Source organism: Coccinella septempunctata, chromosome 4 (assembly GCF_907165205.1).
Source record: "Coccinella septempunctata chromosome 4, icCocSept1.1, whole genome shotgun sequence".
NCBI classification, from domain to species: domain Eukaryota; kingdom Metazoa; phylum Arthropoda; class Insecta; order Coleoptera; family Coccinellidae; genus Coccinella; species Coccinella septempunctata.
In genome coordinates, this window is record NC_058192.1 from 38,408,165 (window position 1) to 38,425,811 (window position 17,647).

The 17,647-nt window shown below is 34.9% G+C and overlaps 2 protein-coding genes across 2 annotated transcripts in view; both read left to right on the forward strand.

The window, feature by feature from the left end:
* The window catches only part of LOC123312499 (DEAD-box helicase Dbp80), a 72,864-nt gene extending 60,453 nt beyond the window's left edge, over nucleotides 1–12,411 (forward strand). The window contains exon 8 of the mRNA XM_044896955.1: nucleotides 12,069–12,411. Coding sequence (XP_044752890.1) covers nucleotides 12,069–12,322 — 254 coding nt within the window. The 3' untranslated portion in view covers nucleotides 12,323–12,411. The remainder of the gene's footprint in view (nucleotides 1–12,068) is intronic.
* The window catches only part of LOC123312503, a 416,804-nt gene that overhangs the window by 390,028 nt on the left and 9,129 nt on the right, over nucleotides 1–17,647 (forward strand). The gene's annotated exons all lie outside the window — the stretch shown is intronic.

Consider the following 17,647-nt stretch of genomic DNA (forward strand, 5'->3'; position numbering starts at 1 on the left):
TCTCATCGCTTTCTTCTGGAGAATCAGGATGTCTCTGGCTTGTACTGATGTCCCCCACAGGAGAATTCCATACGTTGCCAACGAATGGAAATTTGCAAAATAGGAGATCACCGCCGCCTTCTTGCTGGAAACTCTTTTAACAGTTGAGATGGTGTAGATTGCAACTGCTAGTTTTCTTTTTAATGATTCGATGTGCGCCTCCCATGAAAGTGCCCCATCTAATGTAACTCCAAGTAATTTGATGATCTCGTTTTTACTACTTTTGATTTTTAAGTTTTGAGTCTTGGATTCATTTATGACAAGTGAGTTACAGCTGAACCAGTGCTTTGATGTTGTATGCACATATTCTTCCAATGCCCTCAGGGTACCCTCATCCACGGCCTTAAGGAAAAAGGAGGTATCATCTGCAAACAGAAGAGTTATCAGATACATGTTCAACTCGTCCTTAGTCAGATTCAGGTCGTTTATAAATAATAGGAAAAGTAAGGGCCCCAGCTTCGATCCTTGCGGCACTCCAGACGTTATGTTTCTACTTCCAGATAGTATGTTATTCCATTCTACATATTGTTGCCTATTTGATAGAAACGAGACGATCATGTTCAGAGCAGCACCCTCCAGTCCATAATGTCTCAATTTACTGAGTAGAATATCGTGGTCCACAGTATCAAATGCCTTTGATAAATCTTTTGAAACAATCTCTGTTGTCCACTTTTCATCCAAGGACTTTATTATCTCGTTCATGATCTCCATGAAATAGGTTGTTGTGGATTTGCTGGTCCTGAATCCGTGTTGTTGTCTGCCGAGAATTCCGTTATTTTCAAAAAGTGTTAGGAGTCTCGATTTGATTATTACCTCTAATATTTTTGATATAGTTGGTAGTATTGAGATCGGTCTATAGTTTGAAGGGTCATTTTCATCTCCCTTTTTGTGGATTGGCAATACCTTGGCAATTTTAAGTGCAGTCGGAAATACACCTTCGGAAAGACATTTGTTGAATATGATAGTTAATGGTTGTGCAATTTCCAATGATAGGGCTTTGATAATGGTAGTTGACATTCCATAAATATCTCGTGTCCCCTTTCCTTTGATTCCTTTGATGATGCTTATGACTTCGAATTCATTTGTTGGTTGAAATTCCAGTAATTCACACTTATCAGGATTAATCTGTTTCAGCAGCTCCAAGGCTTCTCCTTTGTTTGCAGCCGTGTTCCCACTCATTCTTTGAGCTATTGATGCAAAATAACTGTTGAATGCCATTGGATTTCCATCCTTTGGTTTTGTGATTTTCTTCCTTGCAGTTTCCTTCTTAATTATGGACCATATAGTTTTTGTCTTATTTGCTGATTTTTTATTAGAGCCTCGTTGAAATCTCTCTTTGTTTTTTCAATACATTTCGCAAGTTCTGTCTTGTATCTTTTATATTCTTCATATATATTACTGCATTTTGTGACATTGAAGATGGTATCTAGTATGTCTAGTTTGTTTTTGATCTCTCTTATCTCCTCATTTTCATTTATACCAGCTTTATTTAAGTTTTGCATTTTTTGTTTTATTTTCTCTGGAAATTCTAGTTCAAACCAGAGCCTTAGTTTATCAAAGAAGTATTGATAGCTTTCTTCTGCTGACATAGGGGTGAATACACTATTCCAGTTGTTGGCATTTAGTCTTTCTTTGATGTTATTAATTCCTGATGTTGTAATTCTTCGAAACTTAAAATTTGTGTCATTCATTAAAGAATCATCTTTTTCAGATGGAAAGGTTATGATTTGAGAGCGATGATCCCCTATGTGTAGATTTTCTGTGCTTGTGGTGTACAGTTCAATATTAGAGAATATATTATCGATTAGAGTGGAGGTATCCTTTGTTATTCTAGATGGTTCATGCATTTTGTATTTCCATTCAATATTTCTCAATAAAATTTCTCGTCTCAAATTTTCTTTATCTATTTCTTTGACAACTTTCTTCAGGTCCTCAGAGGATCCTCTAAAATTAGTTCCATTATCGGAATAAATTTGCAGAGGTTGTCCTCTTCTTGCTATCATTCGTCTCACTGCCATTAGCATTGACTCCGTTGGTAACGAGTGTGCTACTTCAAGATGAACAGCTCTTATCGATAAACAGGTGGAAATAACTCCCCATCTTTCTCGCTTCTGTTGAAGCTGGAAATGTTTTTCAGCAAGCATTAGTGTATTTTGTTCTATGATAATTATATATTCAGTTAATATCAAAATATATAGGACTTGTCAATAAAAAAATATTGTCAATCAATTTGTCAATAATAATATTGTAAAGCTTTATTCTGAATAAAACCTTCTTCAACATGGTAGCAGAGCGTGGTTGAGGAACAGAATAAAAGTAAAGTTATAAATTGCAAAAGAGTTAAACTGAGAAAATGAATGCAAGTATAGTACAAAAACTGGTCAACCAGGAAATATAACTTGTGCATTTTGTTAAGAGGAATTAAAGGCGGTTTAGAAGTTATCGAAGGAAAATTGGAATACGGAAGTCCTTAAATCCTTACCAGAAGATGCTACAACTGATGACAAACAGATGTATGAGAAAGACTTATCTGTTTTCAATCAGGCCGATAGTAATGCTCTATTAATTCTAACTCTAAACAACTTTAGAAAAAGTAATGCGTTTCACATCCGCTAGAGAAATTTGGCTGGAATTGCACACACTTTATGATGGCAATGTTGAAGACAAAACATATGACCTGTGCATGCAATTCTTTAGCTATGAAAGACAAGCAGATGATGATATAGCCACACATATATCTAAACTAAAGAATCTTTATTATAACCTTCAAAAAGCAATTTCGAAGGACGAAGTTATTGCTGGAAATACGTGTCAGTGTGATTTACCTGAAATTTTGCTTATTTGTGAAATAATAGAAACTCTACCTTCTGATTATTTCTCGTTCAAGTCAAGTTGGATGCTCGTATCAATCAAAGATAGAACTATAGATCATTTGACGAATCAATTGTGTGCTTATGAAAAAGCATTATCAAGCTGAAACGAGACTAAACAGGAAGTATTGTATACAGCAAACAAAAGAAGCAATTTGTTTTGTAAATACTGTAAATCAAGAGGACATAAAATAAGGCAGTGCCTGAAATGGAGGCAGATGGCAAGCCACCAAAACCTGACAAAACTGATAGAGCTCGTGATGCGAAGAACAAAGTTTCATTATAAGCCGTTTCAAATGTTGTATTGTTGTGTGAAAATGATAAAGAAAATTGGTACGTAGATAATGGCGCAACCAATCACATTACCAATCAAAGTGATGTTTTTCAGAGCTATTTACTATTTAACAACCATCATCAAATATCAACAGCAAATGGAGAGACAGTACCAGCATTAGGAAAAAGTACAGTTAGAGTGATAACAAACGTGAACAGAAGAATGCAAGGTTTTCCTCTGACTGAAGTGTGGTATGTTCCGAGCATCAAGAGAAACTTATTTTCAACATTGCCAGCACAAGATAAGAGTCCAAACAGTGAATTCGTTTCAACAACAGAAGAATGTCATTTCAAGCTATCAGAAGTTATACTCGTTGGATCAAGAAATTGTTCAGGAGGATTGTATAAATTTAAAATGAAGTCTTTAGCCAGAAAATTCCAAAGAAATTAATTTAGTTAATAATCATAATGTTTTACAGTTATAACATGAAAGATTTGGACATCAACATAAGAGATATATGTCTTATTCAAGGATGATTATAGCAGGTATCGTTTCATAAATTTCATGAAACACAAATCAGAAGTGATAGATAATTTAAACATTTTCCTAGCGAAAATTAAAGCTGCAGGATATGGCGTGAAAGAAATTATTTCGGACAATGGTGGTGAGTTCGACAATATAAAAGTTAATAAAATGGAATATGGAATAAAACAAAGACTGATCATGCCATATAAGCCACAACAGAACGGGTGTGCAGAAAGAGAGAAGCGAACTGTTGTTGAACAGTGTACTGAAGAAATGAGACTGGAATTGAGAGATAGAAACGACATTAGAAAACCATCACGTTTTGATGACTTCCTTATGACAGTTGCAGAAATATGTGAGTCACATGGACCTTTAAATTACAAGGATGCCATAACTTGTACTGAAAAAGAACACTGGATTTCAGCTATGAAGCAGGAGTTACTATCTTAAAAAAAAAATAATACTTGGATTTTAAAAAAATTACCACCTGGAAAAAAAGCAATTCCTTGCAAATAGGTATTCAGCCTCAAGACGAATCCTGATGGCTCCGTTGAAAGATACAAAGCAAGGTTGGTTATAAAAGGATACTCCCAGATGAAAGGGATTGATTATGACCAAATCTATAGTCCAGTGGCAAAAGGAGGAACAATAAGGTCACTATTAAGCATAGCTGCCAGTAAAAATATGTCTCTTACACAGTTTGATGTATGTACTGCCTTTCTCTATGGTGAATTAGGGGAAGAGGTATACATGAAACAACCTGAAGGCTTCGAAGATGAAAGCGGCATGCTTTGTAAACTCCAACGAAGTTTGTATGGATTGAAACAAGCTCCGAGATGTTGGAATAAACGATTTAGTGATTCCGATCTGATGCCGACGCCATGCTTATATATCAAAAAACAAAGAACTGACATGCTATTGTTAGCTATGTATGTTGATGATGGACTACTAGCTTGCAGCAATAATACCATGAAAAACGAATTTTTGGTTTACAAGAAGAATTCAAAATAACAATAAAACCGGCATCCTATTTTCTTGGACTCCAAATTCGGAAAGAAGAGTACAGCACCGTTCTAGTGAGTCAATCTTCTTATACTAAGAAAATTCTTGAAAGATATGGTATGTTGGACTGCAAACCAGTAACAACTCCAATTGTAAAGGAAGATTTTCAATTAGGGAAGATAAATGACGAATTGAACAGAACCTTCCTTATAGAGAAGCAGTTGGTGCTTTAATGTACTTAATGACAAGTACAAGACCAGACAGCTTATGCTGTAAGTATCGCCTCAAGAAAGCTAGAAAATCAAACGAATGGAGATTGTATGAAAGTGAAGAGGATATTTCGTTATCTGAAGGGCACAATGGATCTTGGTCTTAGCTACAAGCCAGAGGAAAGAGATGAGTTAGTGGCCTTCAGTGATGACCATGGAGGAGATAGTGAAACAGGACGTTCCACTTCGGGTGTTTTATGCATGTATGCTGGTGGAGCTATATCCTGGCTTAGTCAACGTCAAAAATCTGTAGCAATTTCCACAACAGAGGCAGAAATAGTGGCTGCTAGTGAAGCTGCACAGGAAATTGAATGGCTAAAGCGGTTATTCAAGGAAATACTGAGTGTTCTGTTAGTTCCAAAATTGATGGTAGACAACGAAGCTGCTATTAGAATGAGCCAAAACCTACTTCAACAGCGTCGACGTCCAACTTTTACATGCATGGGTCCGAAATAATCAATTCCTGTGTATGTGAATGCATGAGCTGGTGGAGTCAATCTGAATGTCGGAAGTTGGCCCATTTGTGGAATTGCAGGTTTCGCTTTTAAAATTCGGCATTTTTTATATTCTGCAAATGTGGTCGTCCCGGCTGATCTATCATCAATTATCCAATATTTTTGTCTGGTAGTATTCTATACAGTTTCGATACCTTGACGAGCACATTGTTCATGGTAATGATGCAGAAGTAATTTAATCAACCTATGTTTAGATATTATTATTATTATGGGTCTTCTGGCTTCTTTTGATTTGTGTGGCCAAATCCACTGGCTACCAAGCCTCCATTTTCATCCATGACCGGTGAAATTTTTTTAAGTCCACTCTGATTCTTCAAGCACATGCTGTTTTTCAAGAGAGGAATTTCTTCTGGAGAACTTTCCAGTTGACATTGCTTGATTAATTCAGCTTCTTGAAGATCGGAACTGGTAATTTCTGCTAAAATTTTCCTATTTTTGGAACGAATTTTCGAAATCAACAATTTAGCGACTACTAGCACCCAGGCCGTGGCTCTAATTAACCTCATCCATTTGCTAAAACGGTTTATATCCGGTAAACAGGAATCATTTTCGAGAATAGTGGCCAAAAATTCTATCGGTAGAGTATCTTCTTAATCTTCAGAATTTTTCAAAATTCCCCTTGTTAATGCAAGTGGAAAAATAAGCGGACTGTAATCGAAAATTTGACATTAACATCCCTTAGCTTAGCTGTTTTTTTTTAATCTCTTTTGCACCTACCTGACGACAATCGGTGTTTCCTTCGTTGGAGGGCCCTCGTCTTCTTTCACCAACACAAGTAAAAAATGTAATTGTCTACTCGTAAAGAAAATGGAAAAATGATGCGCCACAATTTCTCGCAGTTTTCCCTGCTCACATCTGTCTCATGAATGCACATGTATAATTGAATGAATACAATTCGCGCATCTGATCAAAACAGATCCATATACAGGTGCGACGAGAAGTTTGTATGCAACTTATACAATAACCAAAAATAAACACAAGCTACTTGCACAAACACCCCTAGAGTCAATTTTCTTGATCGGCCATGCCATTTAATCGCGGAGTTGGAGAAATTCTGGTCTCTTATGCCATCGATTGAAATCTAAATTATTTCCATCGTCAAAGTAGGTTTTTGTGGCATTGTCGGCAGCATTTGACTTGGATGGAACCCAATGCCAATCAAAACTGTCTGTTGACTCTGGAATATCACCAGTTTCGAATTGTCCCAGTTGTCCCGGTGCCACTCTAGATCTAACAAAAAGTAAAGATAAATCGATTGATGTCTGGGTGATCATTCGAAGGTGAGCTACAGAAGCTACAGAAGCGTACGCCCTTTTGCTCGCGTCACAGAATATGTGTAACACTACTCTTTCAGCTTCTGAAATACTCGTTGAATAGCACCTATGTATAGAAATATTTGTAATTTTCCATAATCCAAAAGCCATAATTTTATATTAATAATAATAATAATAGACATGAAGCCGTTGCCAAGATTCTTCACCAAGAATTGGCACTAAAACACCAACTTCTAAGTTCGAAAAAGGTTCCTCATTACAATTACCATCCGGATGCTGTATTGGAAAATGAATATAAGGATGAGGACAGAACACTTTTCATCGACGTCGCGATTCCAAATAATAACAATCTTCTAGATAGGCACACTGAAAAAATTTCAAAATACAGAGATCTGGAGGAACAAACCAGGCTAGCTAAAGAGTGGAAACGGAACCCCCAATTTATCCGATGAATGGAGAGCAGAAAATTTTTCTCTAAGGTATTAAAAAAGCCCAAAACTAATGTTTTAACATTAGTTTTAGGCGCTACTATTTATTATAGTGTAATAAGATTCTGGATAAACAATTAATTATCGGTTTTGTCCGGCTAGCGACGGGTTGGGTTAATGGAACCCGATTACGTATTTTATCACAATGCCGAATCACTTCGCAAAATGAGAAGTCGAAAATATATGACATCTATATTCTACCTTAAACTTGAGATTTTATCTGATTGAAAACTATGGATTCGAACAATTTCGGGATGACACTCAAAATAGTTATTGGCCGATAATTAGTGATATTTTCCCTGGGACCAGATTTGTGAATAGGCTTCACAAAACCAGACTTCCATGACGTAGGAAACACTCCATCATTCAGTGATTTGTTGAAAATTATTTGTAGTGGTAATGCGATGAAGTCTTTACACTTTTTAAGAAAGATATCAGGAATATTGTCTGGGCCAGGTCCCTTGTTTATATCGAGGGCATCGATACCGTCCAATACCTGTTGGACATGAATCATCGGAACATTCATCATATCATCGGTTAAGCAAGATAAAGGTTCCGTGGCGTTACAGGAGATACCATCGTTAGTTCTATAAACAGAAAGGAAAAACTCAGCGAAAGCATTAGCTATATCCTTTTCAGTTTGGATCTCTGAATCCTTGAAATACATTACCGAGGAAAAGCATTTATCCGATTTTTTGGAATTAATGAAGTTAAAAAATTTCTTCACACTTCCAAGCAGAGACTCTTCACATTCCTCTATATATGAACTGTAACATTCTTCAGCCAGGGATTTACAATGAGATTAAAGAAGAGCTGGTAATCGTTCCAAGTGTTCGAAGATACTTTTTATGAGCCAACTTTTTTTCAAATATTGCATTTATCAGTTCGGCCGAAAACCAACTTGGAAATGTGTAGTTCCTGATCTTAATCTTAGGCACAAATCTATCAACAGCGCTATATACCAGCTCGTGAAATGCATCAACTAGAGAGTCAACATCATTACAACCATCGAACCTTTCATCCCTTCTATGGATGACATATAATCACTTATGTTTTCATGCTGACTTAAAATTATAAGCTATTATTTTTTGATAATTGGTTTAGGTCAGGGATGAAGGAAATCAATTAGATGAAAATTCTGCCGACGTTTCGATTATATTTAAATCATCTTCGGGGCTATTATCGGTTGACACCTATTGTCCACTCAAAAAACACGTAAAATAGTGTCATTATAAGATACAGGTACGGACTTAACATGAAGGACCGAGACATGAGGGGAACTCATGTCTCGAAACGTCGGCAGAATTTTCATCCAATTGATTTCCTTCATCCCTGACCTCAACCAATGGGCAAGTTTCCTAAAACTCCAAAATCGAATTTAAAATTATTTTTGGAAACCCCTTTCCATTAGTTATCCAACACGTAAAAGATTCGCTTCAAAATTAAGAAATTTCAGAAATATACCCTTCGAAACTTCGAGTATGTAAAAGCTTGTGACGTAGAATGCCTTTACTAAAGTCTAGTAATTTTTGTTAATTAGACAACAGTGGAACTGATCAAGAAGATATAGAATTCTATATCCACACATTTCAAAAAATTGTTTCTGTAATCTGTGTCTATATATTCTTAAAAACGATGACATTTTGTGTCATTGTTCGATATTTCTATGCACTGTTTGTTTTCCTTGTCAAATGTGATCACCAAACTTGATATTTATTAAGTCTATGATGATCATAAAACTTTCATGACCTTTATTGATTCGACGGGCGTTGCCGGATTGTGAAAATGACGTAGAATTTTCATAAGAGAGCACTTCTGAAATCAGAATTTTCGTAAGTGAATACAGACAAAACGCAATATGTTAAAATTCTAAAAAAATATATTTCGATATATTTGAGTTATAAGGATTTCAATGACATATATTTTGAAATTTAGGAAAATACCCCATTATCAAAAATATATCAATTTGAAAGTCATTAAACTAATATTGTCAATAAGCTATTATCTCTGGACTACTTCTACATGACTGGGGAGCCCTCACACTAAAAGTGAGTGCTGGATGGTGATCATCCAACCTAGACAGAACCTCATACGCTAAACTTATTGTGAGGAACTGAAAACTGGAGAAAACAAGATCTAACATTGTATTGTTTGAATTAAGAATGCAGTTATTTTGATAAAGAATCAAAAAACAAAAAAAAATCAACCAAAACTTGAACCTGCTGAGATAGAATAGCATCTACGCTAACACCCAAGTGGTCGTTAGTCCATACTGCATGAGGAAGACTATAATCTCCGGTAATGAATAGCCCGTCAGGTTCAAATCTTTCAACTGCTTGTTCAACATTCTCACAGTGCTTTTCATAAAGGCCCACGACAGCTTGAGGTGGTATATGGGCTGTAACAAACAGATACTTCAGCTGACCAGTCCTCACGACAACCAACAGATCCTCAACCGATACGTGAATACGTGGCACTCTATGTACACAAAAAGTCTTTTTCACAGCAATCATACACTCACCACCTATGGTTCTTTTACGTGCGATCTGTCCTGAAAAGCTCAAAGTCCACTAGCTGAAGTTCAGCATCATCAATGGAGTCTCGGTGAGCAAAATTATATCGTAGTCTGAGACAGTCACATTCCGAACAAAATCAACAATCTTTGTGCGTAAGCCTCTTACATTTTGGTAGTACACATTTGGAAATTTGGTTGGCCCCCACCTCCGGAGTCCGAACGGTTGTTCCTCGAGAGTTGAACAATCCTAGGTGTACCACGAACATACCGGATAGTTAAGTTATCTTCTCCCTGAGATCTTCTGCTTGCCAGCTCCTTCCGAAGTTTCAATAGATATTCTTTCTGCCTTGGAATTAGGTCAGACAGCACCCGAACTGGCAGAAATTTATTCCTGTTTTTGAGGATCTTCAGCGCTGATTCAGAACTGTCAAAAATCACCTTCAAAGGTACATGTCCATCAGTACTCTTCTTTCCGACACGAATAGCACCGAGAATCTTCACTTCAAGAAACACGCTGGAGATCATATCTTGGATCAGTTTTTTACTGGTTCCTCTTCTAGGAATTAACGGATAATTACAAGAATGTTAAATGCTTCAACAAAAAATCATCTTGCATCAATGGAAGTCAAAATAATTAAGGGAAGTTTCAATGCAAGGGGAACTTCATCTTCAAACAAAAATTTCACATTAATTAACAATTAACAGGACAACTGTTTCGTATTAACGGCTGTTTATTTTTAATACTTTGATATAATTATAATAATTATAAGTATATTTATTGATCCCTTAAGACATTTACTATGTATAGGACAAGTCAAATGAAAAATGGAAAAATTAATTTTCTGGAACTTATTCTACGTTATATTTATCGAAATCTTGTAGTAACTTTTCGCGTTCGTTCAACCTTAAATAAAATGGGGAATTCTTCTAAATTTGGGTTATAACAGCAGATGCAAGTTTAAACTGAATGATTTTGAGTTTCATTCATGAATTCTTCAAATGCACCGCGGAAAATGAACCGATATTCTTACGATGGAGTGCATGTTCCTCTTTTTTTTTTTTACAAAATTTAAAATGGCCATCCAAGAAAATTGATGGAAATGGTGCATGGGAAATAAATTTTCTTGGCCATTTTAAATTTTCAAAACAAAAAATAGGAACATACTCTCGATCGTAGAATGAATGAATGAGTTAGAGCTCTAGGGCTGTCAGAAACAAATAGAAATTTTTCTGAGTAAATCTGATACATTTCTCTAACAATTTTATTGGCCAGTCGTTTTACACATTCGAAAAAAATATGAGGAACATGCTCTCCATCGTCTACAGAATAGTGGTGGTTCATTTAAATCCTTGGAACTGGGACTCTAGGGCTTTAAGAATGAAAAAAGTTGTGTTAGGATATTTATTCATTCCTCTATTTACTCTATTCATCAATTGCTCCGACCGTCTATTTTGAACTGATATATCTCCCGGAGTAGAAATCCATAAAATATTCTAGAATAGAAAAAAAAAACGTATGAAATTGTAGATTATAAACCCTAATTTATAATCCTTGGTAAGAATAAGTCACTCCATCCCTCCTTGCATATAGCTTATTATTCGCTTCGGCATTCTATTCTAAATAAGGGAAAAATTATCAGACTGCAGCATTGATATTATCAGACATGCGATATTGACCGTGGTGGAATAGTCGTTATTGAACCTGGACCTCCGGGGGTAAATATCACTATAGTGTATAAATCGTATTGATTTGATTGATTGATTTTATTTTCGCTTATGACTTTTTTATTGATTTGGTGGTAAAAGATGGATCCACCGAAAAATAGATCGCTGGGCTTACTAGTTTTTGTACTATTGCGGATTTACTAAAAAAATTCTATAAATTTTTTGACTGAAATTTTTAAAAGGATTTTTTTTATGACATTTTCAAGTTGAATAGTTTAACATTGTTTCACTTTAATAAAAGATGGTAGTATTATCTTTCAAAAAATATTTTTTTCAAATGTGCAGGGCCTTCATGTCCAAAGAAATCGATATTATATATTTGAAAGGGTCAACTGAAAATAAAAAAATAATTTGAAATGGCGGCTATTTCAAAAATAGGGGGGTAAACCCTGTTTTTGACGATAAAATTAGGTATATTTGCTGCCCTTTAATTATCGCTAAGTCATGCCCAGACACACTGTACAATATGCAAGCTCTAATTCTATATCATTCTATGTCGCAACATTAAACATGTTGTTATTATTCATGTTTAGAGAATTTAATATTCTTATACTTAACATTTTAAATTTCAGGTATTGATGTCGAACAAGTAACGATTGTAGTAAACTTCGATCTGCCTATAGATTTGAATGGACAAGCAGATTGTGATACCTACCTCCACCGAATTGGTAGAACGGGACGTTTTGGTAAAAGTGGAATCGCTATTAACCTGGTAGATTCTCCAGAATCCTTGCGTATATGTAAATCTATAGAAGAACATTTCAATAGAAAAATTCACTTTTTAAATGCTGATGATTCAGATGAAATCGAGAAAATAGGATCTTAATTATAACAACTCTGTATGCCAATTAGAATTAAGTCTATGTTTCCTAAGAAATTGATTATACAGCTTTCAAATAAAAGAGTTATACCTTTTCCTTGGCCTTTATGTACCTGCCTTTGATTTCTCTCGTTATTTCTGAAGTGTTAGAATTCGGGAAATTAAGTTTAAAAACCTTTTTAGGATCAAACAATGTGTTATTGACATGAGGAATACATAAAGCTAGGAATCCCAGGTGCGTTTGTAGACACATTTCAAAAAAAATTTACAATTGTTAAATTTGGTTTGGTTCATATGCTAAGGGCAGATTGTTTGGACCAAAATATGGCGATAGGACCAAATATATACCTTATTAATACCTTAATAAAATATTGCTGTGGAAAAAGATAGAGGGCGTTAAAGTTGGATTTCTTATAAGGGGACAGAATAATATTTTCTTCGAACTTCGAAAGTCCTTTATTAAAAGAATTAGAAAAGGCATAGAAGTCGGAGGGGGCCACGTAGAACATTTAATTCAAGTTTATTCTTTTTATGTTACATGCCATATTTTGCTCCAAACAATCTGCCCTTAGCCTATGTCCCAATAGTTATGAATCACCCTGTATATACTCATGAATAACTTTCCCATCAACATTATTACATGGGCTGTCAGCATTGAAGAGTGTATAGAGACAATAGATACACATATATATAACAAACAATTAATGAAGTACTCTCTTTAATGTATACACACATACATATACAGGGTCTTTCACGAGGAACCTCACCCATATTTATACGGGAAACTACTGAACGTATTTTCATGAAATTCAGCACTTATAAGTATTTCACGATGCTGATGAAATCTAAAATATTTTCAAGGCATGTGCACCTCCGGTTTTTCCGGAAATGACGTCAACTTCCGTTTTTCAAATTAGAACACCATTTTTTTATTGCAGAAATAGATTCCTTAGAAAATTTCAAGTTATTTTGATGTAACATTTTTCAGTTTTGGTTGGAAAATTCTCTCTGAGCGGGAAAATTCGAAAAAAAAACCGAAAATAGAGCTCCGCTGAAACAAGAATAACTTCGAGGTTTTTGGATGGAAAATTTTCATTTTTGGGATTTTGCAAGATGTAAGATTGATGTATCCACTTTAAAAATCGAAATCGCGATTCATGATACGGGGCGTGAAAAAATCGCTTTCAATGTTAGGGATGACAAAATCGTGAAAAATCAATTTTTTCAAATTAGAACCCCATTTTTTTATGGCAGATATTGAATCTACGTTAAAAAATAATGTGAGTGTATGCATCACACCTTTGCCCTAAAGTGGATATTTTCTGAGTTATTCACAAAAAACTGTTTTTCGTCTTGAATTTTCAGCTATTTCTTTTCCCTTCACGCCAAAAAGATGAAATTTTCAGGAACTGTTACTTAAACCATGTTTTAGATTTTACTACCCTAATATGCAAGAGAAAAAAGTTACAGGTTGTTCCTAAATAGATGGCGAATTTTGATTCGAATTTGTATCGGAAACCTCTTTATTTCAACTAATCGGCCATCGGTTTTCTCTCCAGTGATAAATAAATAATTCCTTATGAACCATATGCAAAAACTCATGTTTTACATTCTTTTTTTTAATGATAGATATCATTAATTACATCTGCCAAATTCCTCTTTATTCAGTAGCATTTTGTGTTTACTATTAATTTGGTGATAATTCGTATTAAGTTATAAAATCGATCACTATGCCTAATTTTACCAATGAAGATTATTTAAATCTCATTCTACTTCATGGAGAATGTAATAAAGTTGTAGAACGATTCGACTGTTCATTGAGAGGTTTCCTGACCGACCCAGACCAACGAGAGATACCATCAACAGAACCATGACAAACTTGAGAAATGTCGGATCTTTCGTTAAGAAAACTATACACAGAGAAAAAAGTGGAGTAGAAGATGAGAACAACGAAATTACAGTTCTTGCATATTTTCGTGTGAATCCTCAAAATTCTCTCAAAGATGCCAAGATTGATCTGGGATTATCTCAAATCGAGTGTTTGGAGAATATTAAAAAAACATAAAATGCATCCATATAAATTCAATAGGGTACAGCATTTGAAGGAAACTGATTTCGTCAGGAGAACAGAGTTTTGCGAAGCTATGATGATTCGATTTCAAGAGAATGAAAACTTTTTGGACTGTATAATTTGGACAGATGAATCTAAATTCACAAAGAATGGTTCTTTCAATAGGCATAACAGTCATTATTGGGATGAAGAGAACAATCACCACTTCAGACAATGGAACTTTCAAGAGACCTGGAGTTTCAATGTTTTTTGCGCCATCAAAAATAATGCAATTCTCGATGTTCACATTTATGATGGGACTTTAACTGGTAAGATAGAACACTACACATGTTTGCATTATTTAAAGAATGTTCTCCCTTAGGAGATAGATATTCTGACATATTGACTCAAATAATTGAGCCGCTAGTACAGATGGTATCAACAAGATGGCGCGAGTTATATATCCGAGAACGATGAACTTCGTTGGAAGATCGCAGGAAGTGCGATCTCAGCATCGTCTCATTTTCCAAGAACTAAGAAAGTGTACCGAGGTTTTAAATTATTGTAATTTTATCATCATTGAATCAGTTCTGACATAACTTTCACTGTTTATACATATTGTATGAAATATAGCTTTTTTAAAAACGCTTTTCCTGCCTTAATAAATATAACTGGCGCAGTCGACGGAGTTTCACGGTGTTTTCATTGTGAAAAACTTTAGAGTTCTACCCTCTTTTTGGTGAAACGAGAACCTACCCACAGCAGTTACAGTCAAAAATCCATCTAGGAGGAAGAAGATAATGCAGTTGTGGATAATCATAACAAGGTGGTGAGCGTATTTTTATTCGTTGATGTCAGACTCCTCTAATCCTAGTATTGATTCTGTAGCGGAAACCAATTCTGAATTAGAGACAGATTTGTTAGAATTATTTAATAATCTTTCACTTAATAGTAATAATACAACTTTGAATATGCCTAACGCACCTGAAAACTTTGATATCAAAAATTTAAGCATCATTCCCGATTTCGATGGGAATCCGAATAAATTACATAGGTTCATTCAAGCTTCGGAAGCAATTTTGAATCACTATTTTGATGTTGAAAATCAAAATAACTTCCAAAATGTGTTGATATTGAATGGTATTTTGAATAAGCTTCACGGCAAAGCGGAAGAAGTTGTCGCAATTCATGGAGCTACCAGTAATTGGAACGACATTCACTTTTATTACATTTCGGTGATCAACGAGATGAGAATTGTCTTAATCAGGATCTAGTTAATCTGAGGCAAAACTTCGGAGAATCTCCTCATGACTTCTATGAAAAAGTAATTACATTATTAAATACAATTTGTAATTATATTGATTTGAAATGTGAAGTTGGATTTAGAGCAAGTAAAAGAGATTTTTTCCAAAAACAAGCTTTAAAAACCTTTTTAGCCGGTTTAAGAGATCCTTTGGGTCCTATTATTAGGGCTATGAGGCCTAATTCTTTATCTCAAGCACTACAATTCATAATTGAAGAAGACGATATAAAACATCTAATCAAACGGTAATCAATAATTCCAGAAAATTCATGAATTATAGTAATCACAGAAATAATTCAAATAATTTTTCAAAATTTCGTCAAAACTTTTCCACAATGGTACCCATCGAACGACAAAATTTTGTTACGAATCAGGAATTTCCTAGCAGACCCATTACTATTCAAAGAAATATAAGTTATAAAGAGCCGAAATATTTCAGTAACGCTCAAGTTTTCGGAAAGCAGCAACAACCTGCACCTACTCCAATGAGTATATCTGTTACGGCTAAAGATAGGTGTGAACATAAACTTAAGATTAGCCGGCTAAACTTAGGTTTAGCTTCGGGTATTGGCTAATGTTAGTTTCTTCTATCTTTAGCCGGCTAAACTTAAGTGTAACCACATTCCATCGGATTAAAATGTACAAGTCTTGATGGGCGTAAATTTTCGGCAATTATAAAAGAATGTAAAGAAATAGTAATACGAGCATAATCAAACTATTAATGCAATGCATTTTTTTGTATGAATTTCACATATTTCAATAGCAGAAAAGCATTCTGTTAAGCAGTTGAGAAATGGGAGAATGAACATATGTTTTTTTCAACTGTGTTTCAACGAATTCTTATTGACGAATCTGAAAATCTAAACGATTGATGACAAAATTCGAGAATTGCTATTTTCAGTGTGAGGGAAAACTGTAGTGTTAATGATTATTTTTCATCTTGTTATTATTCATAATTTGAGGGGAATTGAATGAGCAAAAGGAGAGAATGAAGACGAGAATGATGCCACAAACTTCTTCATCAAAATACCAAAGGTCAAATTCTAGAAAAATATAAGTAGAAGTACCCAATCTTGTTTGTAGTTAACCGGACTATTTGGCTGATAAGCTTTACGATGAATGCACTTGTATCCACCGGGATGATTCATCAAGGGTGGCGTATTTTGGAACCCGTATGTTCAATGACTCGAGAAGAAATTTTTAACATAATCAGCTAGAGAAAGTGTTTTCAACTATGTTCATGTTCATAGTTTTTTTTTGTTCTTTTTTGCGAAAGAATTGGTTCGAAAGAAATTGCAACTTTAGAAATATAGTTCCTATTTCGTAATTTTTCCATAACCCCAATTATTGAATGATAGGGAAAATATACTTTTGTTAACAGGAAGAATTTTCTATGTCTAATATCTCATCATTTCCTTGTGGGGTCATATTATGGTTTTTCACAAATTGGGCTTGATTTGAAGAGTATTAATCTCCTAAACAGATGAGAAAATAACTGGTTAAAAGTTAAATGGAAAACCCATGGGCGTTATGTAATACAACCCCAATGCATTCGATGCTCTTTTGCATATTTCAATTCTAAAAATTCAAACACAAAAGTGGACGTGTGCGTTCGTTCTCTCCCATCCGACCATTCATGATACATCACCTGTCCGCGTGTCCATCGAATACATTTTTAGCCGTTCCGTTTTGGGTAATGTGGCTAAAGATGAAATACCCTGACGCAGATGAATATTTTATCGAACTTTAGCCGATCCTCGAATATAAACCTAAGTTTAGCCGGCTAATCTTAAGTTTATGCTCACACCTATCTTTAGCCGTAACATATCTACTAATCATACTAAACAGAGAACTCAACCAATGAGTACCTCAACAAATAATAGATATTTTACAAACAGGCAAAATCAATCCTTTCCTCAGAAACCAAATTTTATAAGTGAAGAGCTTTTTAATACCGAGTATCATAATAATCCTCACA